Source organism: Miscanthus floridulus, chromosome 3, assembly GCF_019320115.1.
Source record: "Miscanthus floridulus cultivar M001 chromosome 3, ASM1932011v1, whole genome shotgun sequence".
Lineage (NCBI taxonomy): Eukaryota > Viridiplantae > Streptophyta > Magnoliopsida > Poales > Poaceae > Miscanthus > Miscanthus floridulus.
This window is the reverse complement of record NC_089582.1, coordinates 133,774,175-133,798,427: the sequence shown is the minus strand read 5'-3', so window position 1 is coordinate 133,798,427 and position 24,253 is coordinate 133,774,175. Positions and strand designations below refer to the sequence as shown.

Sequence of the window (24,253 nt, the reverse complement as noted above, 5' to 3'; positions counted from 1 at the left end):
ATGAGGAACATGGTTCCCCCTTCCCTGTCTTTTGTTCTTCTGCATCTGCTGGTTCCTGTCTACGTTTGTGGAAGACGCCAATCAAAACTGCATCGCTTTCTTCAGAACAATCTGTAGGCTAACCCGTTTTCGGATTCGAGATATCGAAGTAGCTGCAGTGCGTTCGATCAACAGTTGCAGTTGCAATTCTCCTTCAAGATATCATCATGCAACTGCATACACTCGCCTCTTGTTCTTGATCCATCGCCTCACATGAACTCGCGGTATGCAGAATGCCTGGCAAAAGTAGCACCAGAGACGGGCGTTCGCCAGATGCGGTGAATCCCATGAGGCGTCCTCTCAACAAGTACCCCTTCTTCACCGCCTTGCTTTCGTCGGCCACGCCTCTCTTCTTGGGCTACGGTGAGTATCAACTCATACAAGGTTATAACGAACTCAGATTGAAATTCTGAATTTTGATACGATGACATCTGACTGAAACAAATGGTCTCATAACCCCAAAGCAGCGAATTTAATTTGTTTGTGGTATCTCATTTCTTTTGAGGAAATTGTGCTATCTCATTTCATCTTGTCTTGGTGCAGACCTCGCCATCGTTTACAACACGATCGTCAGGGCGCAGGGCGACCTGAAGCTCCTGGCGTGCACCGTCGCGCTTTCCTCTAGCCTCGGCATAATCGCGGCCGTGGGAGCGCAACGCCTCATCGGAGACCGCCGGACCGTGCTCCTCTCCGCCGCCGTGCTCTGCGCCGGCGGGATCGCCCGGGGCCTCGCCGCCGGCTTGGCGCCCTTCACGGCCGGCGTCTTCGTCAACGGCGTCGGGATGGGCCTTGTGCTCACGGTCGTCCCAGCCTACGCCGAGGGGCTCAGCCCGTCCTCTCCGCGCCGCGTGCTCGCCGCGCACCCTGACGGATTAGTGTACCTCGGCTGCATCCTGGGGTCGGTCGTCTACTCCATGGGATTCTTGAGGATTCCTCCACACCACGAGTGGTGGCTGACAGTTGCCATCGGTCAGGCCGTTCCGGCGTTGTTCAGCTCCGTCGTCCTCTTCATGCCCGAGACGCCCCGTTTGGTCGTGTCAAGGACACTGGGAGAGGCCGAGCTCCGTCTGCTCGAGATAAAAGTCGAGTGCGGCAAACCGCACGATGGCTCCGACGGGCCGCTGGCGGTGAGCAAGCGAGGCCGGTGGTGGAGGGAGGAGCTTGGGATCTTGAGGGAGCTCCTGGTGCGCCCCACAGAGCCTCTTCGCCGCGCGGTCCTCACCGCGCTTGTCGCCAAGGTCTTCCAGCAGGCGTCCAGCATCGGGTCCATTCTCCAGTACGTGCAGCGCGCATTCCGCGACGTCGTCGTCTCGTCCACGGCAGCGCTGTCTGTGTTCGTGTTCGTGTTGGCGATGTCCTTCCCCATGTCGCTCGTGCTCGTGGAGCTCGGCTGGCTGCTGGTGAGAGCGCTCGCCCGCAGCTGCCGCCTGGGCAGCCGCGTGCCGACGGGCAGCGTGACCCCGCGGCAGGAGCAGCTGAAGTGGGTGAGGGGATTGTCCGCGACAATGCTGCTCTCGCTGATGGCGCTGGTGTGGATCGCGCTCGGCCCTGCGCCGTGGGCGGACGCGTCGTCACGCGGCTGCCTGCGGTGGCTGCGGGCAGCGGTGGCGGTGGTGAAAGAGTCTGTCATCTCGGCGATCTAGTCAAGCTTCGCAGGGGTTTATCGTGTTTCCGAAGTGTACGGCCACTTGATCTTGTGTGCCATTTGATCATCGTCCTCGTGATTTTGTTCTCTTGTAGTCGTCTTCTTGGCGCGAAGGTGTGGGTGACTGGGTGAGTTCTAAGGCAGGCAGCTTCATGGATCAAAATCCATCTACAGGCAGCAGCTGTACTGCTGTAGGGAGCAAGCACGCCCAGCCGCAGGGCACTGGCAAGGGCGATGGCACGCGGCGCGGTCATATGGCGGTGGTTCACGCGGCGCTAGCACGTCGCGCAGGCCGCGCGGCTGCCGGCCGGCCTGGCTCATGGGCGGCGATGGCCGCTGGCACGGAGCTGCAGAAGGGTGGCACGAGCATGGAGCGCGGGAGGCAATGGCCGCGCGAGGCGCGAGGCACGAGCACTGCACGCCAGATGCGACTGGATGCGTTCGGGGCCAAGCGGCGGCGGTGCACACGAGCGGCCAGGGTGCGGGCGCACGGCTGGGCATGACCAAGGATGAGACGAGAAACCACAGCACACGAGCCCAAAGCCCCAAACGCAAAACCGCTCGTTTCTTCGGGGTTTTTTTTTTTTCGCGACCGTAGTTTCTTCGGTTCTTGGATGCAACTCCGAATTCATTTCGCACAGGAGAAATGTTTTCTTCCTCTTTTCTTCTCTCTTCATTAAACAGGATGCCATATCAACTCTTTTCGATCATAGTATTTATTGCCATGAAAACCATCTCTAGTTTTAGGTTGGGTTTGCCATGCTTGTGGCACTACTAGGACGAATAGCGTGCTTCGCCAGGGTTTTGAGCTTGTAAAATGTCCGTGTTAGTGCCGATATAAAATCGATAATGCTATCAACCGGACGTCTGCTCCTCCATTCATTCTTATCCACTTGTTTCTCTTCCTATCACACTTGACCGCTTGCCTGCCGCCTCCGAGCGCATGGCCACTGGCCCTGCCAGGCGCTGCACTAGGCCGCCTCTGAAGCGCAGCGCTCGGCCGTGAGGCTGCCCTCTCCAAGTCGCGCGGCCGCGACCTCCCTGCTGCTCGTGCGGCCGATGTCTCCCTTCCGTGACGTACAACCACTGCCGTTGGCCCGCCACCTACAAGCGCCGGCCGCTGCCTCCGATGAATACCACATATCGACGAGCCTCCATTCTGCCAAACAACAAGGAGATAAGTTTCTACACCTAGGGGTAACAAACCTTGGCATCGGTGAGTACCTCCCCGACGAAGTATATGGGTCGTTGGACCTTAAGGTGGTGTCCCGGCTCCTCCCTTTCGACGACTAGGGCGGCACTCACCACATGTTTGCTTGCCGCGACATAGAGGAGGAGGGGTTCTCCCTGTTCGGGGGTGACGAGGATTGGGGCCGATGTTAGTGACGCTTTGAGGCTCTCCAAAGCCTACTGTGCTTCCTCAGTCCAGATGAAAGTGTCCGTCTTTTTGAGAAGCTTGTAGAAAGGCATCCCGCGCTCGCCTAGCCAGGAGATGAATTGACTCAGGGCGGCCAAGCAGCCCGGGAGCCTTTGTACGTCCTTGATGTTGCGTATAGGGCCCATGTTGGAGATGGCCATGATTTTTTCGAGGTTGGCCTCGATACCGTGTTCGGACACGATGTATCCAAGCAGCTTCCCCTTTGGAACCCTAAAAACACACTTTTCAGGATTCAATTTGATGTTGAACCTTCGGAGATTCATGAACGTTGCAGCCAAGTTTGCAATCAGGTCGCAAGCTTGAGCCATTTTGACCACTATGTCACCAACATAGACAGCGATTGTTGGTTTTGGCCGTTCGACTTGGTCAGGCTGGTCAAGCGGGTCGATTTGATCAGCGAAGCACTGCTGCATGCACTGTTGATAGGTGGCACCAATGTTCTTCAGATCGAAAGGCATGGTTACGTAGCAATACAAACCATACGGGGTGATGAATGAGGTTGCGAGTTGGTCGGACTCTTTCATCGCTATCTGGTGATAGCCTGAGTAGGCATCCAGAAAGGAGAGGATTTCGCATCCCGAGGTGGAGTCGACTATCTAGTCTATGTGTGGCAAAGTAAAATGGTCCTTCGGACATGCCTGGTTGAGGCCAGTATAATCAATGCATATTCTCCAATTCCCGGTCTTCTTTTTAATAAGGACAGGATTGACAAGGCAGCTGGAGTGGTATACCTCCTTGATGAATCTAGCTGCTAGGAGTTTGGTGACCTCCTCGCCTATGGCCCTTCACTTCTCATCATCAAAGCGACGTAGGCGTTGTTTGGTGGGCTTTGAGCCTAGGACGAGGCGTAATGCGTGCTCGGTGACCTCCCGTGGTATGCCTGGCATGTTAGAAGGTTTCCATGCGAAGACATCGTGATTGGCGAGTAGAAAGTCGGTGAGCTTACATTCCTATTTGGCCGGGAGCTGGTTCCCGATCCGCACCATCTTGGTTGGATCGGTGGGATCAATCCCCACCACCTTAGTTTCTTTGAGCAGGCGGAAGGCAGTCGAGGAGGTTAGCTTTTTGCAGTCCGGGACTGCTGGGGTCAATGATTCTCTGAGCCGAGGGAGCTCGACTGAGTTGATGACGGTAGTGGCGAGCTCGTAATGCTTGCGGTCGCACGTGTAGGCATGCGAAAAGGTGCTTCCCACAATGATGATGCCGTTCGGTCCTGGCTTCTTCAACTTGAGGTAGGTGTAGTTGGGGATCACCATGAACTTGTCGTAGCATGGCCACCCCAAGATGGTGTTGTAGGACCATAGGAAGTCCACCACCTCGAAGGTGAGGACCTCCGAGCGGAAGTTGGCTCGGTCGTCAAATGTGACAAGCAGGTCGATCTGCTCGAGTAGGTATGCCTACGCCCCCAGGATCACACCATGGAAGGGAGAGCTCATGGGGTGGAGTTTCGACTGGAGGAAGCGCATGGCATCGAGGGTGTCGACATAGAGGATGTTGAGGCCGCTATCTCCGTCCATCAGCACCTTGGTGAGGCGCTTCTTGTGGACGATGGGGTCGATGATGAGCGGGTAGCAACCCAGTCTGGCAACGTGGGAAGGATGGTCTCTCTGATCAAAAGTGATTAGAGATTTCGACGAGCTAAGGAAGGAGGGGATAGCCGTTTCGGCGACGCATGCCTCTTTGTAGCACACTTTGTGCTGGTGCTTAGAGTAGATGGCATCGGATCCCCCAAAGATCATGAGGCATTCCACGGGATTGGGAAAGCCATCCCCATCCTTGCCCATCATGCCTCCTTTCTTGGCCGCTGCCTCCTTGCCCTTTCCTTCTTTCGGTCCATCGACGTGTCGTAGAAAGCGCTTGAGGAGTTCATAGTCCTTGTAGAGGTGCTTGATGGGGTAGGCTTGGTTGGTGCATGGGCTCTCCATGAGCTTGTTAAAGTGGTCAGGCTAGCCCTGCTGAGGCTGCTTGCCTGCACGATCAGCCGCCGCAACCAACGCAGAGTTGGCTGATCGACGCTGATCCTTCTTATTCTTTTTGCCCCTTTATGTGGAAGGGCCCTCGTCTTGGTCCTCGTGCTTAGCCTTTCCCTTGTCCTGGCCTCCACTAAAGACCGCTCCGACCGCCTCCTCACTGGAGGTGTGGTTCATGGTGATGTCGAGTAGGTCACAGGTGGAATGGGGCTTTAGACATCCAAGCTTGTGGATCAAGGACTCATAGGTTGTCCCAGAGAGGAACACGTTGATGACGTCCATGTCGACGACATCAGGAAGGGAGTTGTATCGTTTTGAGAACCTATGGATGTAATCCCGTAGGGACTCGTTGGGCTCCTGCTGGCAGCTCTTGAGGTCCTAGGAATTCCTAGAACAGACATACGTCCCCTAGAAATTCTTGATGAAGATCCTCTTGAGATCCGCCCAGTTGTGGATGCTGTCATGCGGGAGTAATTCGAGCCATGCTCGAACACGTTCCCCCATGCAGATGGGGAGGTATTGAATGATGAAATGGTCATCATCCATTCCTCCGGCTCTGTAGGCGAGCTAGAAGTCTTCAAGCCATATACCGGGATTCGTCTCCTCGATATATTTGGTAGCGTTGGTAGGCGATCAAAAGCGCTGTGGGAACGGTGCTATCTAGATGCGATGGCCAAAGGCTCAGGGTCCTAGGCCATATGGTCTAGGACTTTGGTCATCCGGTTAGCAACCATGCCTAGGGTGCGTTTCCCCACTTCCCTCGATGGTCTAGCTAGGGCCTGTGCCGCCTGCTCTCACCGCCCCATGATAGACATCATCATCACGCCGGGCTTGATGCCGATTGTTGATGACGCTATGAGTGTCTCGGTTCAGCTCGAGGCATTCGTGCATAGGTGGTCGGTGTGGAGCAGGCGCTGGGTCAAGCTATGGTGCAGCTGCGGCCTCCTGTTCCACGCCTGATGACTATAGTGGTGAGTGGATGGAGCGATTCGACTAATGCGCCCCCATTCCCCTAGTAGGGAAAGAGGCCACGAGTTGGTGTCGTGACGCGGAGCTCTCCGCCTATTGAACAGTGGTGGATTCCTCCAGCGCCCGGAGGTTCTGGTGGATCACCTACTCCTAAGGGTAGATAGGCTCTAGAACACCGCGCAGAAGCATCGCCACAGCGGCGATGTTCTGGCTAGCCCAAGCGAACTATGAGGGATTGTTCCCCCCATCCATGATGTTGCATTGGACCTAGCAGGCGTGACCTCGGGCATCACTCGCTGGGTTATGTGCGCATGGCACAGCGTGCTGCGTCGAGCGCGCCGGCACAGTTGGCAGCTGGCTCTACCGCCTTTGTCGTAGCTCCTCACCATGCTCCTGCACACACGCGAGGGCCTCCGCACAAGGGTTTAGAGGGGTGTGAGTTTGTAGAGACTCCGCTACCACCAGTGGCTATCCTAGAGCGTCTACCATAGTGCACTCTCGGGACAGAGGGTGGCTAGGCACCACAATGTCATGCTGGAGCCATCGCTTTCGACCTCATCATCCATGAGGTCGTGAAAAGAGGCAGGAGCATAGCCCGCCATTCCCACAAATTCGGATGTGAGAGGGGGTGGCGTCAGCATCTTTTGGAGCCCCCATGCGTATGTGTCTACGGGGGATGCGAGGCCATAGGGGAACCGGTCGCATGGCGGTTGCAGTGAGGACAACGGGGTCCCTCTAGAGAGTCAGCGGAAGATATCAAATAGCGAGTAAAGAACAATATGTACTCATAGTGGGGTTTGAGCCCAGTGTGGGTTCAGAGCAAAGCGCAGGCGTCTTGTCGTTGAGGTCGTCGAGTGGCCTAGAGCCGACGGAGGGCGCTCCTCCTCCGATGGGCGCTGGGACAAGTGCCTCCTCACAAAGGCGAAGTACGTCAAGCTGGTCAGCGATGAAGTCTAGGCTTTTGAAGAGGAAGGTCTGGGACGGCTCAAAGATGGGAGGAACCCACATCCCAATAGGTGGGAGCATGGGAAACTCTAGTGAGCCAAAGCGAGTCATATCGCTTGAGCCCACCATGGTGAAGATGGTAGAAAAGTGGGCCATCCGATGACCAAAAAGCATGAACGTACGACGTCCTCCCCACGAACGGCGCCAACTGTCAGTGTGAAAAGTGACCAACAAGTAAATATTTGTCGTTTTGCCATATGTTGTGGTCGAAAGTGGCCTAACACTCAATGACATAGGGTTTATACTAGTTCAGGTAACGTGCCCTACATTCAGTTTGTGTCGGTCGGTGACTTTATTCCTGAGCCCAGGTGCTCAAAGTTTGCTGTGGGGTTACAAACAAGTGGGAGTAAGATGGGGGTGCTAGAAGTCTGGTCGGACTCTAGATCGAAGGGCCAAGAGTGACAGAAGCTCCTATGTTCACTGAGTATTGGAACGTATGCTCTATGTAGCTTTAGAATGTCTAAAGCTAGCAAAGAGTGAGTCAGAGTGATCCGTCTGTTTGTTCGTCGTTCGTTTTTTAATCGTCCCTATTTGGAGAGGGCACATCTCCTTTTATAGATGAAGGGGATGACCTTACAAGTGAGAGAGAGAGAGTGTGGTACCTAGTCTTGTTGCCCATGCTATCGGGTACAAGACGGTTTGTCGGTGCCCACAATACTATTGATGCCTAGATGCATGTGGTAGGCTCCATTGTGTTCTTCTAGTACAGCAAATGTTGGCGCCTACCATACTGTAGGACAAATGTCGGTGCCAACAACACTGTTCGTGTTTTGACATGTCTAGAAGGTTGCAGAGCACCCTTCTGACATGGCCTAATAGTACTGTCCTATAGGTATGCAGGGTATGGTCCTCAATATTGCGGTTGACTTGAGTGCCTTGCCCTATCTGCTCCACCTAATTCTTGGGTCTTTACCGAGCGGGCGTCCCCGTTCGATCGTTCCCAGTCGGCTTGGACCGTGCTAGTCGGAGAAGAGCTATAAGTAGAGGTTTGGTGTATTCCTGATCGGAGAGATGGGTCAGAGTCAGAAGTGAGCGTCGTTCCCTCCTTGGCTAGGCCTTCTAGTTGAGAGGTGGATCGGAGTCGGAAGCGAGCATCATTCCCTCCTTGGCTAGGCCTTTTGGTCGGAGAGGTGAGTCAGAGTTGGAAGCAAGCATCAATCCCTCCTTGGCTAGGCCTTCTGGTCAGAGAGGTAGGTCAAAGTCGGAAGCGAGCGTCGTCCCCTCCTTGGGTAGGCCTTCTAGTCAGAGACTGGATCGCTCTTCCGGCCTGTCGTTAGTTATTTAGGCCGGTCTAGGAGTTGTACGCTGTTCACAATGTTGTCTACTAGGCCGAGCTTTTGCTAGGAAGCAGGTCTATTAGGGACCCTGGGTTTATGAACCTGACACCAAGCAAGCCTCGGTTTCATTAATTTTTATTGGCACGGCCCTAGCAATCCCACAACATTCAAAAAATAGTCCAAAGGAATTTTGAAGAGCTTGTTGGTCGAGACTAGCGGGTTGTTGCCTAAAAGGGTTTCTGCAAGGAATTCAGACATGATATTAGTCTCGACCATGGGGTTGTGTAGGGCTTCTACAACCGCTCCCCTTAATAAGCAAGGTATGGTTGTGGAAGGTGAAAGAATCCAAATTGCTTTGGAAGAACATTTTACTTCCATTAGCCATTTCTTTGGTGGTTCTTTGGGGGAAACTTCCTTGGGAAGATGTCTAAGCTTTTTGTGCCTTAAGAGTTTTGAGGTATTGCCATAATCCTCGAGTTTGATAAGGAACTCCGAAGGATGAATTACTCATTCCTTCGGTGTTCATGGTTCGAGTGGGGGCTCATGAGTTGAACCTAGGGATGGTATGTGCTTGGTTTTGACTGATGAATACTCCTCCACACTCGACATGACTTTTGCCTAGAGGGGTTTGGTTTTTATGATGGAAGAAGTGTGTATGGCTATGAAATGCTCAAGGAATTCTACTTGTTTCGTCATAGTTTTGTGTGTGAAACAACCTCCGGTAGTCATGTCTAGGCATAGGTCAGCATCTATGTCAAGACCCGAACAAAAGAGACGCAAAATCACACCATCGGGTAATGACAAGTCTTGGCCGGGATGCATTAGCATTGAAAACCAAGCCCAGACTGCACCTATAGACTCCTTCTCATGCTGCTCAAAATCGAGGATTGTTTCTTATGTCATGCCTGAGATGCTCAGGCACGAACACATCTCCTCAAAATTTAGCAGGTGATTGCAAGGGTTTTCATTATCATGCTCCGAGAAGGGTAGTGCCTGAACCATAGCTTTTAAACTAGGATGGAGTTCACTACCAGATGAATGGTTTTGTTTTGAAACAGGTGATGGCTCAAGGATCTCCCCCTTTGAAGCAAAAGTGTTTGCAATGGATGTTAGCTTCATGATAGAAAAGATAAAAGAAGACTATTTTGTTTTTATAAAAAGAAAAGATAAAAGATACAGATACGAGGACGAATTAGGTTTGAAGAAAATACGGCAACTGTTCCTCGGCAACAGCGCCAGAAAGCTTGATGGTATTTCTTAATGCAAACAGAAAGGTTCTACAAGCGCACGGAATTACCGTTGTAGCTTTCACCCTGAAGTATTCAAGGTATCATATTTTTCATAGGGAACGGAGGTACTTCTAGCTAGTTTGTCCAAGGACAACATAAGGGGTAAAACTGCTAACTCTTACACTTAGAGTTATGCAAGAACATGTTTTCCACCCACCAAATAATTACTCCATTCATTTATCATGAGTCACTCTCTCTAAAGTTTTTCATATGCCAAAAGGAAGTATGGGCTATGCTAAAAAAATTATAAATTTATATATCCATGCCAAAAGGCATGAGAGGAAAAAAAATGCATGCCAAAAGAGCATGAAGAAAAGGGAAGAAAAAGAAAGAAATAAGATAGCCCATACTTTCAAATAAAAGGCATCCCTCCAAAAAGAAAGAGAGTCATGCTCAACGGAGTACAAAAAATATTGTAGCATTAGGAAGATTATAAAAATTCCACACACTTGCACGTCTTGATCAAAGTGTATGACTTGCATCTCTTTGAGGTCCGGTTTTTGACTTAGCAATATTATGTGATGCAAGTATGTCTTCTTTTATACCTACCCAAAGATCCACATAAGCCATTTAGTTGGTAGGATAAAAAGAAAGGCAAACATAAAAAGCCTTTGGTTAGGATCATACACGTCTGAGCGGCCGAGTGAATCACTTGGGGAACTTAAATTCTTTGCAAAACTTTTAAAACCTCAGGAAAGAAAGTTAATCAAGGAACGAATGATAAGCATTTTTGTGAACCATTCTATCTTGCAACCGTCTAAGACTTGGAGAAGGCTAGAAGCCCTGTAGGTAACAAGATAATAAAGGGTGGATAGAATGCTAATTCATTCAAATCAAGGAAGAAAACTTTGTTATAGGCATGGCGCTATTGAAATGTAACCGGCATTAAAGCAACTCCTGATCAACAACCAATTTCTTAGCTCTTGCTCGAGACGAGCAAGGGGTAAGCCTCAGGGATCTTGTTGGCGGTCTTTATCGACAAAATTCGATAGCCAAATAAGACACAAAAAGAGGAGAACTAGCATAACTTACACACATATGTTATTTATATTGACATATTTCCACATTATTGTACATTTACTGTTTTACAGACACAAACGCAAATATGGTGGAATTATAGTCAAAAGGCGCAACTCTGAAAGCATAAACACGGCATCCACACCAAGGAAAACAAAGAAGGCCCATCCAACCTACACATCTAGGCCAAACACCACACAAGAGCCTCTCTACCTCCACTTGTACTCATTTACTATTTTTAGTAGTAGTGTTCAGAGCAAGGCATGCTTCATTGGAGAGCTTGAACCCCTAGGGGCAAACTTGGTATGAATAATATGAAGAGCTCCCTTATGTTCTTGTTCTCAATTTATCAATATAGTAATGTTATGAAACTAGAGCTAAGTTCTTATGTTATTCATTTAGCATATAGAACTTTATGCTTAATCTTTCATACATACATGTTTAGACCAAGACCTAAATTGAGGTAGTAGGTTCTACTTTAATATTAGTTTTGGTCATTATATTCTTGTAGGTTCGTCGTCCATCCCTGAGGCGGATGCTCTAGTAAGAGGACACCTGATAAAGACAGAAGTTCCTAGCCACCGTTAGAGTAGTAACTGATAGCGTAGATGCGGTGTCTATGTTAGAAGTTACCTTTGTTTGCCTCGTATCCCACGGTTGAGGGGTAGGCAGCAGGTGGTGACAGCCCTGTCTGTCCTTCGTAATCCCCCATGTTCGGATACGGCGTAGAGCTATAGGCCAGCCTTGGCTGGCAGACCAGGTGTGATCCGATGCCCGAAGTAAGTTTATAGTGACCAAAGCTATCTTAACTTAGAATCTCTAACCTTAGAAACTCATGTATTTGTATGACTATCTGCTTAGCATAGATATATAAGATATGTCTGCTCCAGTCTAGGTTTATTCTTTTATTCTTTATTCTTTCTTTTATCTTTATCCTTGAGATTAGCTTGAGTGTGTGTCACACTATCCAACAATTATCATGGTTTACCCCTGCTATGAACTTTGGTCTATTATAAAGTGTTTATGGTAGTTAACATTCATAAAAAAAACCATCAATATACCTTGCATTAATGACTAAAATAGATCACCAACATAGACTTAGGCGTTTAAACTGACAAATTCCATGAGTTTTGGTGAATTTGTATTTCCAGCAGGATTTAATCAGAAAAACCATCAAGGGGGACCTATTCGTCAAAGGAAATCATGGAATTCTACCGTGGGATCAACGTGGGAAGGTTCTAGAAGACTCTAGGAGGCTCTCCACCAAAGTGGGGCTTGACCCACTGACATGTGGGGCCAGGCGGCCCTAGTGGGGCTAGGTGGCCCCACCTAGAGGCCACCCAGACCCTATGGGCCCTACCTATCATCCTCTTTGTTATGTCGGTTCTCCACCACCTCCTAGGATGCATCTTAGCCGTTATTTCAAGTCGGTTTGATCCAAGGGCTGAAGATTGACACTCCGGCCTATATATGCCTACCTGTACCCCCTTGAGGGCATGCCTCATTTGATCCTGAGAGCTAAGAAGCCAGAAGCCCTAATTCATATGTCCACCAGGATCAGGGCTAGCAATCAAGAGAAGATTAGTCCTTGATAGGATCTAGTCTTGTATTAGAAATAGTGAGATAGAGTGAGAGGAAAGAGTTTTGAAGGAGTCCTGGCCTACCAGTGCTTTCTCTACGGCTTGTACCCTAGTAGAATCAAGCTCTTCTTGAGCTTGCTTCTGAGATTTCTCTGGTAATCGACTTCTAATTCAAGTAAGCATCTTGTTCATATTATTCTTTAGGTTTGCGACTCTCTTTTGAGTACTTTAATCCTTGTAGCTTTTGGGTTAAAGTAGTATTCATAGTGTAAGTGTGGTGCTTAGACTCGGTTACAAGTGGATGTACCCTATTTTTTAGATTGGTGGTAGCTCAAGAGGGTGACTCTTATAGCCTCGTTCAATCCTCTATAGTCCACCTCCTATTAGTAGGCCTAGCAGGACTTTGTAACTATAGGAAACATACTCTGCTTGTATTTTCTCTAGTAATATCCCTAGAATTGAACAATAGAAGATAAAGCTTACCGAAGTTAGAACTAGAAGACCTTAGCAGTCTCATCTACGCTCCTATTATCTAGCCTTGATTATGAAGTTGGGTTAAGTTAGAATTGGTTATTCTCACCCCTGTTCCTTTGGGTTCGATATAAAACTAGGTTACTCTCGGGGAAGTGCTACAACGGTACAATATCTATGCACTTGCGGATTATTCTGTGTGCATTAATTTATACCAACAAGCATTTATGACACTGTTGCCGGGAAACGGTTGCTGAGTTAACTTCGAGTCTAGCTTAACCTTGTACTATACTTTTATCCTCTTTTCTTTCTTTTTTACCATGGATCTAGAATCCACCCCTATCTACCAATATGGTGCACCCACGGGCACAAGCCTATAGCCACAAGAATCTTCAAAGCCTATCCTAACACCTGGCTATGAGCTATGCCCATGGTTAATCAACATGGTTCAAGATCAACCCTTTTCAGGCAAAGATGATGAAAACCCCCTATTCTCACTTAAATGAGTTTGAGCAGACCTGTGCATGCCTACACATTGCAGGCATGTCAGATGAAACCTTACGATGGAAGCTCTTCCCTTTTCTTTGATGGGAAAAGCTAAATATTGGTACAATCTCACCATTGAGAGTAGACAAGGAGATTGGAAAGCTATGTGCTCTAGCTTTTGCTTGCAATTCTTTCCCATCTCCTGGGTAGTCAGACTTCGTTTAGAGATTCTATCTTTTAGACAAAAGAAAAAGGAATCTCTAGGCATGGCATGGGAATGTTTTAATACTTTCATTAATACTAGCCCTGACCTTGCCATTCAAGACCCTATTCTTCTTCAACACTTTTATATGTGTCTTAATAGAAAACCTCGAAGCATCTTAATACGGCCTCAGGAGGCTCATTCTTGCATGTCTCCGCCAATACAGGGAGAACCATTCTTACTAAAATCTTAGAGGACGCCCCTGAAGAAGTAGAAGAGAAGCCATTAGAGGAAGAATCCCAGATAGCTTAATCTAAATCCATAGGAAACCCATCACCAACTTCAGCTATCTTAGATCCTGAACCACCAGAAAAGGAGGAAACTCTAATTTTAGATTTTATGCTTAATTCAAGGATGAACTTTTTGATGAATATAGAAATACCTCAAATTACCATATCACAAGGAGACCCTAGAAGTCTAGGAAATCATCATCTCATGAAGAACCTTTAGACCCTTCTGAGGAAGCTTTCCTTAAAAATACTACGAAAGAGCTAGTGTCCATTATAAGCAATGAATGGCTAGAAGAATCAGAGCTTTCATCTGATTTGATTTGCTTAGATTAAGCTTCTATTTCCATTCATTGCCAAATTAATAAAGCTCCTTTCGATGCTCTTTATAATCCAGTTGTGGGTGTTAACATCATGTCTGCATCTTTTGCTCATGATTTATTGAAATGCATGCCATTAACCCCAACAATAAAGTTATTGAAAGGTCTTTCAGGATATATTCTCCTAAGTTTGGGAATTCTTTATGTTCTCCCTATCCAGGTAAAAGGAACTAAGGTTCACTTGAGCTTCTATATCTTTGATATTATGGAGTTCGACCTATTGATAGGACAACCAATTGAAAGATGTATCCAAGAAGGACAAATGAGAAAGTTGAATATAAGACTTGGAAACAAACTTTAAGCTTTCTATACCCATTACTCATTCTCTAAATGCTGAGAGTGAGCCAATTCTTGAGGAAGACCCAATGGAAGAGGTTAAGGCAGCATCTCTTGATGACTTGATTGAACCCAACCTGAAAGATGATGCCTAGTTCTCCACCACCTCTAAGGATGCATCTCAGCCATTATTTCAAGTCAATTTGATCCAAGGGTTGAAGATTGATGCTCTGGCCTATATATACCTACCTATACCCCCCTTGAGGGCATGCCTCATTTGATCCTGAGAGCTGAGAAGCTAGAAGCCCTAATTTATATGTCCACCAGGATCAAGGCTAGCAATCAAGAGAAGATCAGTCCTCCATAGGATCTAGTCTTGTATTAGAAATAGTGAGATAGAGTGAGAGGGAAGAGTTTTAGAGGAGTCTCGGCATGTCGGTGCTTTCTCTACGGCTTGTACCCTGGCGAAATCAAGTTCTTCTTGAGCTTGCTTCTGAGATTTCTCTGGTAATCGACTTCTAATTCAAGTAAGAATCTTGTTCATTTTATTCTTCAGGTTTGCGACTCTCTTTTGAGTACTTTAATCCTTGTAGCTCCTAGGTTAAAGTAGTATTCATAGTGTAAGCGTGGTGCTTAGACTCGGTTACTAGTGGATGTATCCTATTTTTTGGATTGGTGGTAGCTTGTGAGGGTGACTCTTATAGCCTCATTGAATCCTCTATAGTCCACCTCCTGTTAGTAGGCCTAGCAGGACTTTGTTACTATAGGAAACATACTCTACTTGTGTTTTCTCTAGTAATATCTCTAGAATTAAACAATATAAGGCAAAGCTTACCGAAGTTAGAACTAGAAGACCTTAGCAGTCTCCTCTACGCTACTATTATCTAGCCTAGATTATGAAGTTGGGATAAGTTAGAATTGGTATTCTCACCCCCATTCCTTTGGGTTCGATATAAAACTGGGTTACTCTCAGTGAAGTGCTACATTGGTATAATATCTATGCGCTTACGGATTATTCTGTGTGCATTAATTTATACCAACATACAGTCTTGTTATCTTGACCATGTCCCTACTAGAGACTTTTATACCATGCCTTCATTTAGGAAAATATAAATGAACGATACTCGAATACTTCTGGGTGAAATGCTACAACGATATATCCATGCGCTTGCAGAATATTTCTGCATGTGTTCAGAAATATCGCCATGACATTTTTGGTGCCATTGCTAGGAACACCAATCCTAGTGGTGACGCTAAGAAACACCAACAAGCATTTCTGGCGCCGTTGCCGGGGATGGACTTAAAACCTTCATACTTGGTAATTGCATTAAGAAATAACAACACAACATCAACAATAGGAGAACCAGAATTGGCACTACCTATTCTAGGATCTCAACATCGACCCATCATTTTGATCGATCAATCACAGCAACACCCAGCTTGGGGGGAGCCCCCATTTACCGCAGGTAAGTTTTCTTTTCTTTTCTAGTATTTTACTTCTTTATTTTCATGCTTGTTATATATCTTTAATAAAAAATGCATAACTCAAAAGCAAAATAAAAATTTGTCTTTATCTTTTATGTATAGTAGTAAGGTGTGATTTAAAAATGAAAACCAAATAAAAGAGTGTGTATAAAGTTTGCTTTAAATTTATGTTTTTAAGAACCAATAAATAAAAAGAACTTGGAGACCATGATTCACAATGATAATGATGAATAGTTGCTCTGATATAATTCCTTTCAAGTACCTAGTTTTTAGCCTTGAATTCTCCTGAGTTTTGGATATGATTGCTTTAACATTAGAATTTGCTCTGAACTTGAAACTCGTGGGTAGCAATGCTTGATCTAAAGTCTAGGTAATTGACAGATATGATATGAGATGGTATAAGCTGCTATTTATCTTGTTCCAAGTGATACTAAAGTTCTAGATATTTCTTTTAAGAAATATAAAAAGGCAACATGATGAGTTCCTGTATGACAAAGCTTGAATTCCTACCAGAGCCAAACATGTTGATATTTAGGCTAGGAAAACTTCCTCTCACATATGCTGCTTGTTTTGCATTGAGTTTTGTCAAGCTTTGTTGATCCTTATGAGAGGGTTGTCATGCTCTTAAAATCAAGGTCACGTACACACCACCCACATATGCACTACTCCTACACTAGGGATAGGCACAAAAACATGCATTCCATCTAGATCCACTCGAAAATGTTTTACTCCTACACTATGAGAAAACACCAAAAATATTCTTGATAGGTTCCATCCGCAAAATAAATGCTCCAAGGTTAATATCTCTCAAAAGTTTTATTGCAGAGAAGAGGCATGGGCTATACAAAATTTATTCATAAAAAAGAAAAAAGAAAAAAGAGAAGAAAGAAAAAGTTGAGAAAAAATGGACAAGTGTCTGAGATATTGAAAACAATGGGTACTTAGATGCCCGCCTAAAAAGGGGGAAAATATGAATAAGATAGCCCATGTTTTCTTGCGAATTGTTTCCAAATACCAAAAGAGAGATAAGTTTTTAAGGAGCATAGTAGAATTAGGTTAGCCACCATATATTCCACACACATGCATATCTTGATTTGATTGTATGACTCAACTCTCTTTGGATCCGTTGTTTGACTTTACAATACATGCATTACAAGTATGCTCTTTCATATTATCACCATTCCTATGAGCTCCACATAAGCCTTAGTTGTAGGAAGAAAGGCATAACATCATTTTTTTGCCTTGGTGAGGATCCACAAATATCACATATTTTGAGAGACTTGAGAGTGTCATACAATGGAATCTTTGAGTTTTATTTTGAAAATTTGCAAAAACTCTAGAATAATGGTTGAACAGAGAACTTGAGATATAGTGCTTGACTTGATCGTTCTGTCTTTCAATTGCTCAAGACCCAAGTGAAAGCTACAAGCCCCATGGTTGAAAGTAATATGGGTAAGTCTGAAAGTCAGATCGGTGGATTTCAATCCGGATGAGAATTCTTGTTTGAACGCAAGTATACTTTTGAGGAGTGAAAACATCATAGCAACTCCTGATCCATTGATAAGTTTGGCATTGCTTAGGGACGAGCAAAAGTTAAGCTTGGGGGAGTTTGTTGACAGTAGTTATCATCCATCATAAACCATCAATATAACTTGAAATCATGCATGAAAATGATCACCAACATAAACTTAGGGGTTTAAACTGACAATTTCCACAAGTTTTGGTGAATCTATGTTTTTAGCAGGGTTTTTTTAGAAAACCATCAAGGGGATCAAAACATCAAATAAAATCATGCGTATTTGCATCGAAAACTACTCCAAACGGTTCTAAAGGACACCAGAAGCCATGTCACCGAAGCAGACCCTGAGGGGATGACAGGTGGGGCCGGTCGTCCCCACCTATATGCCGGTCGACCCCATGGTCCCACATGGCTATCCCTCCTTCATACGTTGGTTCTCCACTGCCTTAAGGATTGCATCTACGTCGTTTATTCAAGTCAGTTTGATCTGAGGGCTCAAAATTGATGCTCTGGCCTATATATACCAGCCCCCGCCCCCTCCCTCAGCATCTGCAATCTACCATAAGTCAAGATCAGACCAGAAATTAGGGTTTCTAGAGAGAAGAGAATAGAGCTCCAATTCTTCAAAGTTCTAGTATAGGCTAGCTAGCAAGGTTCAAGTAGAGTTTGGGCTATTGCTTAGGATTCTAGATTCGCCGTCTGGAGGCCGGTATATCCATTGTATCGCTCTTTATTTTATGACTTTGTGCTACTTCAATATTATATTGCTATTTATTATGTTCCTAGTAAAGATTAGCATGCAGCCCGCGTGCTTTCGGCCCGGTCCGAAGCACGGTTGCATGGCCCGGTCCGAAAACGGCCCGGCCCGTACGCGACCGTGCCTCGTGCCGGCCCGGTGCCCGCTGTAGGCCGTGCTTGGGCTGTCAACAAGGCACGCCGTGCGGCACGGCCCGGCCCGTTTTTCTAGGGTTGGCCCGGTAGGGCCCGGTAAGCCGGGGGGCTATATAAGCCAGCCGGCCGTCCCCCCGCGCGGCCGCGCCTCATTTCCCTCCCCCGGCCGCCGCAACCGTTCCCCACCGCGAAACCCTAGATCCCACCCCACCTCGCCTGCTCGTCCCGCCTTGCGCCGCCGCCCACCGCTCGCCGCTCGACGCCGGCAAGGACTCCAAGATCCACCGCTCGCCGCTCGTCCTGCACTCCGACAAGGTCTCCACCGCCGGATCTTGGAGATCTTGGAGCTCTCCCTTCTGAGCCGTCTCCACCGCCGGATCTTGCTCTCCTTTCTCGTCATCTTCCTAGTCTCCGGCCGTATCCTGAGCTCTCGTACTGTCTTCTTCCTTCTCCCTCCCTCTCTCTCTCTGACCGGCAAGGTCTTCACCACCGTGCAACTTGTTTGTCACCGTCTGTCGGGGAGTGGTGCCGCTGCCGCTCGTCTTCTTCTCCGTCTCTCCGGCGCCGGGCTCCGGCTCCGTCTCTCCATGCAGGCTCCACCGCGAACCATTCAATAATGAGCTGGCCGTACTCTTTTCCTTTGTAGGGTTTTATCTCACGAGGTGTGAGTTTTACCTACAAAGGTTTTTAATGAGGCGGCATTGCACGAACAGCTCAAGTTTAAACATATTTGGCTTCCATTTGCTCTATTGTGAACTGATGAAATGTGATTATGTGAACTTGTGACTTGTGAGCTATAGCTATGATATCAAGTATGAAATGTGAATTCTGAAATGTTTTTGTGATTTGTGAACTTGTCAATTGTGAAAATGAATTTGATACATGTCCTGAACTGTAGATCTGTTGAAATGAATTTGAAAAAGGTGTTTTTTAAACAGCGGGCCACGGGCTGGCCTGATGTCTTAATGGGCCCCGTGCTGAACGGGCTGGCACGGCCTGTAAATCGGCCCACGGACCGTGCCTGGGCCTGCAAGCAAACACGGTGTCCCATTGGGGCACGGCCCGGCGGCACGCCGTGCCAATCAGGCCCGTGCCCTTACGGGCCGTGCCTAGCCCGGGCCCGGGCCGGGCCGTGCCGGGCCGGCCCGTTGCTCAACTTTGGTTCCTAGTTTGCTCTAGTTATATGCTTGATATAGTCATGATTGATTACGAATATATGCATATGTTCGCAAAGCGCTTAGCTCAATACTCGAGTGAGTTAAGTGGTCGACATTATGTAAGCGGGTGCTTAAATATTGTTTACCTGCGGATGCATTCTACACTCTAGGTCATGTGGTAGATAGAGGATGTGACACTCCCGTTGAGTCCTTTGTAGTCCACTCCCCGTTTGTAGAGCAAGTAGAACCCGGTTGCGAAGGGAGTCAAGCTCTGTTCTTGATCTTCCTTAGTAATGTTCCTTATGCATAGATACAGAGTTAATTATACTATAGATGAGAGTGTATATACTTGGGTGTACAAAAGACTTAGTAATTAAGGAATGACTTAGGAATCTTTTGCTCTTAACTAATCTCCTACCTAGCTATACTACATTTATGAGTATCTATTTCTATCTCTAGAATACCATCATTACCTTACACTTATCATTCATTTATCATTTGACTTACCCTAGTTATAGCATGAGAGTGATAACATCATAAGTATACATATTTGTCAATATCTCTATGCCAACCCCATAGCTCCTCCCTATGGATAAAATATAAATAACAATACCTGGTATACTCCTGAGTGAAATGCTATAGTGGTATATTATCTATGCGCTTGTGGATACTTAACATATATATTTACAAGTGTTCTTAATAATTACCAACAACACATTTCTGGCATCATGCTAGGGATGACAACTTAGTAAAGAGTGATGCTAAGAAATGCCAACAGCGGTGATTTTGAACAGTGCAGTCGTTCATCTTCTCTTCCCATCGCCCTCCTCCTCGGGGCAACCTCGTCGGCCGCTGGATTCAACTTCAAGGGGTTCGTCGGGTTCATCGCAAGGCATTGCTAAGATCTCTTCTCTCTCATCTCGTCGTGATTGCATCAACAGGCTATTTGATTCGAGGTTGTATCGATTAGTTTTCTAGGTTTTCTCCCTCCCGACTCTTTCTCTGCCTTGCGTGGCCGTCGCGTGTTCACCAGCGACCCCTGCTTTTGGGCCAACGGCCTCATGCTTTTGACCTATACCGCCCTCCTCTCACTGTTTCTCCTCTCTTTCCATCTTCCTCCGCTACCCTACGCGGCCACCGTGGTTTCAGTTGCCCTAGCCCCAAGCTCGGCTCCTGCACCGCGTGCTGCTGACCACCATTGCTCTCCGCTGGTTGCTCCTCTCTTTTCTATCTCTGTCCCCTGCCCTACGCGGCCAACGTCGGGTTCAGCGTATCGTGCCTCGGCCCCGGCACCGGTCCCGACCCCAATCCAGCCGAATGGGATAGCGACATCGTAGCTGGAGTCGCCGCTGTAGGACTTCGCCCCGCATTGCACGACCCACATATTCACTAGTGTGGGTGGTGCCATAACTGGACCTGCAGGGCGGCGCCACGGCATAAACCTGTTTTAGCCACGCAACGTGCTCGCATACATTAATTCATTATTAGGTTTGGTTCATTTTTTCTGGTATTTTGCCCACTACATCATTAGTATTTTTGCATTTGGTGTTTTCATATTGTGCGATCTAAATTTTGTGGAGATTGAAACTGAAATAAGAAATGTAGAAGGAATAAATGTTTGTCCTTTATTCAATATCTTTTTGCATTGCTTGAATCTGATCAGTAGGGAATAGATGAATTCATCACCAGCAATAGGCTAAGTTGTACTTTATATTAAGGGGCTCTTGCATTTTTATCCTTGCTTTGTATCGAAATTATGATTTTGCCCCTATTTTTTTGACTTTGTGAATTTACCCCTTTATTTTTGAAATGAAGCACCACTTTGCCCCTATTCCGTCATCCTTCCCTAACGGTGTTATATTTTATACAAAAGAACAGAAATGCCCATGTGATTTTGCCCCTGATTTGGGAATTAGATATTTATATTTGATCAAATATATTTGGCCCAACTTGCAACTATTTCAATCCAGATTTAATATCCAAAAAAATATTCAAAATTTTGGCAGCGCCTTAACAGTATTTTGATAGCATTATGACTAGGCCTAGGCGTTCATTTCTAAATGAAATTTTGGGTCAGTTTTTTCAAGTCGGTTGTAACCCAGCCTCATAGGCAGCATATCGACACAATTTGTATTCTCATCGAACAAAATAGAGGGGAGATCGAGTCTTGTATATACATTATTGAGCACACAAGTGAGGAGATCGAGTATTCGAATCTCATACTACATAGATGCGAGATTCCAGGCTACGACGACTCTGTTTGTACTGAAGCTAGGTTGCTGCTTCTAGATTTCCGGTCATGCTTCTTTGCTTCTTTCTTTAGGACCCGGCGGACGCAGGAATCCATGGAGCTTACCGAATCTCCATTGCTCGTCCCTACCTCGGCACGCAGCGCTGCAACGGTGTTGCTTGGAGGCTAGCACGGTGGCACCAGCGGATCCGTGGCAAGCCGACAGCCCCCATGCTTGCTCTGCTGGTGCGCTCGCTCCTCATGCTCGGTGTGGCCTGTGGTGGGCGATGCTGGGACGTGCGGTCAGATGCCACTAGAGCCCCGCGACAGGGCACCGTCGTCGCCCGACACGCGAAGGCCGAGACCCACAGGCGGGCGCCGTGACCTCCCTGCGGCCGCCTGGAGGAAGCCCGTGCCCTACTGATGCAGCCACCGCGGCCAGGAGGTAGCCACGCCCCGCGCCCTGGAGGCAGCCCCGCCCCGCTGGTTCTTCCGCCACTATCGTCGCCGGAAGCCCACGACCGGATGCAGCCGCATACGAGACTTGGGATGAGGCGACCCGTGCTTCTGTTTGGGATGAGGCGATAAGGATAGAGGGCAGTGTGGTCATTTTGCCTTTGCTTTTTAGATTTATAATTTTTTAATTCGTTTAATCCATGTTCATCTGACAGACGTCTAAAGCAGGGGCAAACGGACCATTCATTTTAAAATAGCAGGGGTAAAAATACAAAGTTGAAAAAGCAGGGGCAAAATCACAATTGGACTACTGGACAAGGGCAAAACATAATTTTCCCTTATATTAAATATGGTTCAACTGCAAGCTCTATTCCTTCTAGATTAAGCAATTGCATACAAAATGAGAGGAAATCACTAGTTATTTTTTCATTTTTATGTGTTTCATTCATCACTAGTACAGCCATCTAGTAGAGGTGAGAGTAGAAGAATTCATCAGTACAAAGTGATTCTAATTTTTTTATGAAATACACTTGATTACATATGGCTGATGAGGGAGATTCTTCTTCTGAAGGAGAAAAGTCCAAATCAAGTGATGAGTTGGGGTTGCAGTCTTCTAATAATGATGTAAGAAGTGGTGGCCTATTTCGCTAGACTATATTAGGATGTTCTATAAATTCTTTAAATATTGTGTCTGTTCTGAGAATGACAGTAGCATGAAATTGCAGGTTAAGCAAGCCTTCGTCTCAGTGGTGCAAATATATTTTTCAACTCGGTTTCTGTGAGTTCCTTGTTCATTCTTATTTGATATTTAGTTCTTTTTCAGATAATTTATTCATAAGCATCTCTTGTTTTTTTACAATTGGGATTAATTAATTTGTTATACCTATTTTGCACATAACTTGTTGTAAGTTTTTTGCCAAACTTTTTATATCAAACTTTGTGCACATAACCTGTAGATATTAAGTTCGTGTCAAACTTTTTTATATCTAACTTTTTTTACATGTATAACTTTCTGAACATAACTTTTTATGTATAACTTCCTACACATAAGTTTATGTCTAAATTTTGTGGACATAATTTGTACCTATTAACTTTTATGTCTAACTTTTTGCACATAAGTTGTTTGGTTTATTATATTTTGCACATAACTTGTGGTAATTAACTTGTGTGTTGGACTTGATTTATTAAATTATATGCTTAAGTTTTGCTTTGCTACTTGTATGTCTAACTTTTTGTTCTCAAATGAGTACTTAATTACCCATTGTGATAGTGCTTTTCAATATGTTTTTATTAAATCTTATATGTATATTTGTCAGCTTGAACTTCAAAATGCCGAACTTGTTCCAAGTGATATTTCTTATCACTTCTCAGAGAGATACGTTGGATACAGTCTAGACAATGCTGACCTTGTAAGTTTTGTTAATTAAATTCATTCCATACTATCTGTATGTGTGTATGGTTTTGTGATATATGTGTCCTTTTCTGTTTAAAAATGAGGAGAAATGTTATGTTTTATGAATGGATTTGTCACATTCATTTCATATTGAAATTCATAAAATCTTTTTGTTTTTTGTCTAAAGATTTTTGTTCCAGCTTGCAAGAATAGATATTGGTATGTTGTTATTGTCAACACGAGGGAGCAAAGATTTGAAGTCATCTGTCCAATTAAGGACTTTAGTATTGTCAAATAAGATGCTCTCGTAATTATGAGGAACTTTCGCAAAGTCTTCAAGTTTTCATATCCATTATCAAGAAGAGTTGATGTTTATAGGATGGGCATTACTTTTGGTAGTGTGTCCAATTCAACTAGCTAGTATGCTTCTTTTGACTTATTCATCGTTTTTTAGAAAATTCTTACCATTTGTTAAACCTTTTAAACTATTAACATTTAAAAAAATATTATTTGTAGAAATGATAGTGGAGTTTTTGTTCTTGAATTACTTAAATCTTATGATGGCCTGACTCACCTTTATTTCAAAGAGGTATTACTTTGTTCTTGAATTATGGCTTTGTCAAGTTCTATTTTTAAAACTGTGATCATTTGATTAGGGCATTGCCTACATCTTCAGATTAGTTGACAAGATGTTTTCCAAATTTTTATGTCATGCAGGAGCATGCAAAGCCTATTCGTAAGGCATTGACATACTATTTGTGCACCCATGAGAAGAATCAATTCTTGTTACT

The 24,253-nt window shown here is 46.0% G+C and overlaps 1 protein-coding gene across 1 annotated transcript; it reads left to right on the top strand.

Annotated features, from left to right (window-relative positions):
- Positions 1-1,682, top strand: LOC136547024 (polyol transporter 5-like). Its single transcript, XM_066538990.1, has 3 exons — positions 1-113; positions 272-402; positions 583-1,682. Exons 1-3 carry the CDS (start codon positions 1-3, stop codon positions 1,680-1,682), a joined length of 1,344 nt encoding a protein of 447 aa, XP_066395087.1.
- Positions 1,683-24,253: the final 22,571 nt, after the last annotated feature.

Coding starts and splice junctions, on each gene's coding strand:
- LOC136547024 (XM_066538990.1), top strand. CDS start 1: ATGAGGAACATGGTTCCCCCTTCCCTGTCTTTTGTTCTTCTGCATCTG. Junction 114..271: donor CGCTTTCTTCAGAACAATCT/GTAGGCTAACCC, acceptor CGCGGTATGCAG/AATGCCTGGCAAAAGTAGCA. Junction 403..582: donor GCCTCTCTTCTTGGGCTACG/GTGAGTATCAAC, acceptor GTCTTGGTGCAG/ACCTCGCCATCGTTTACAAC.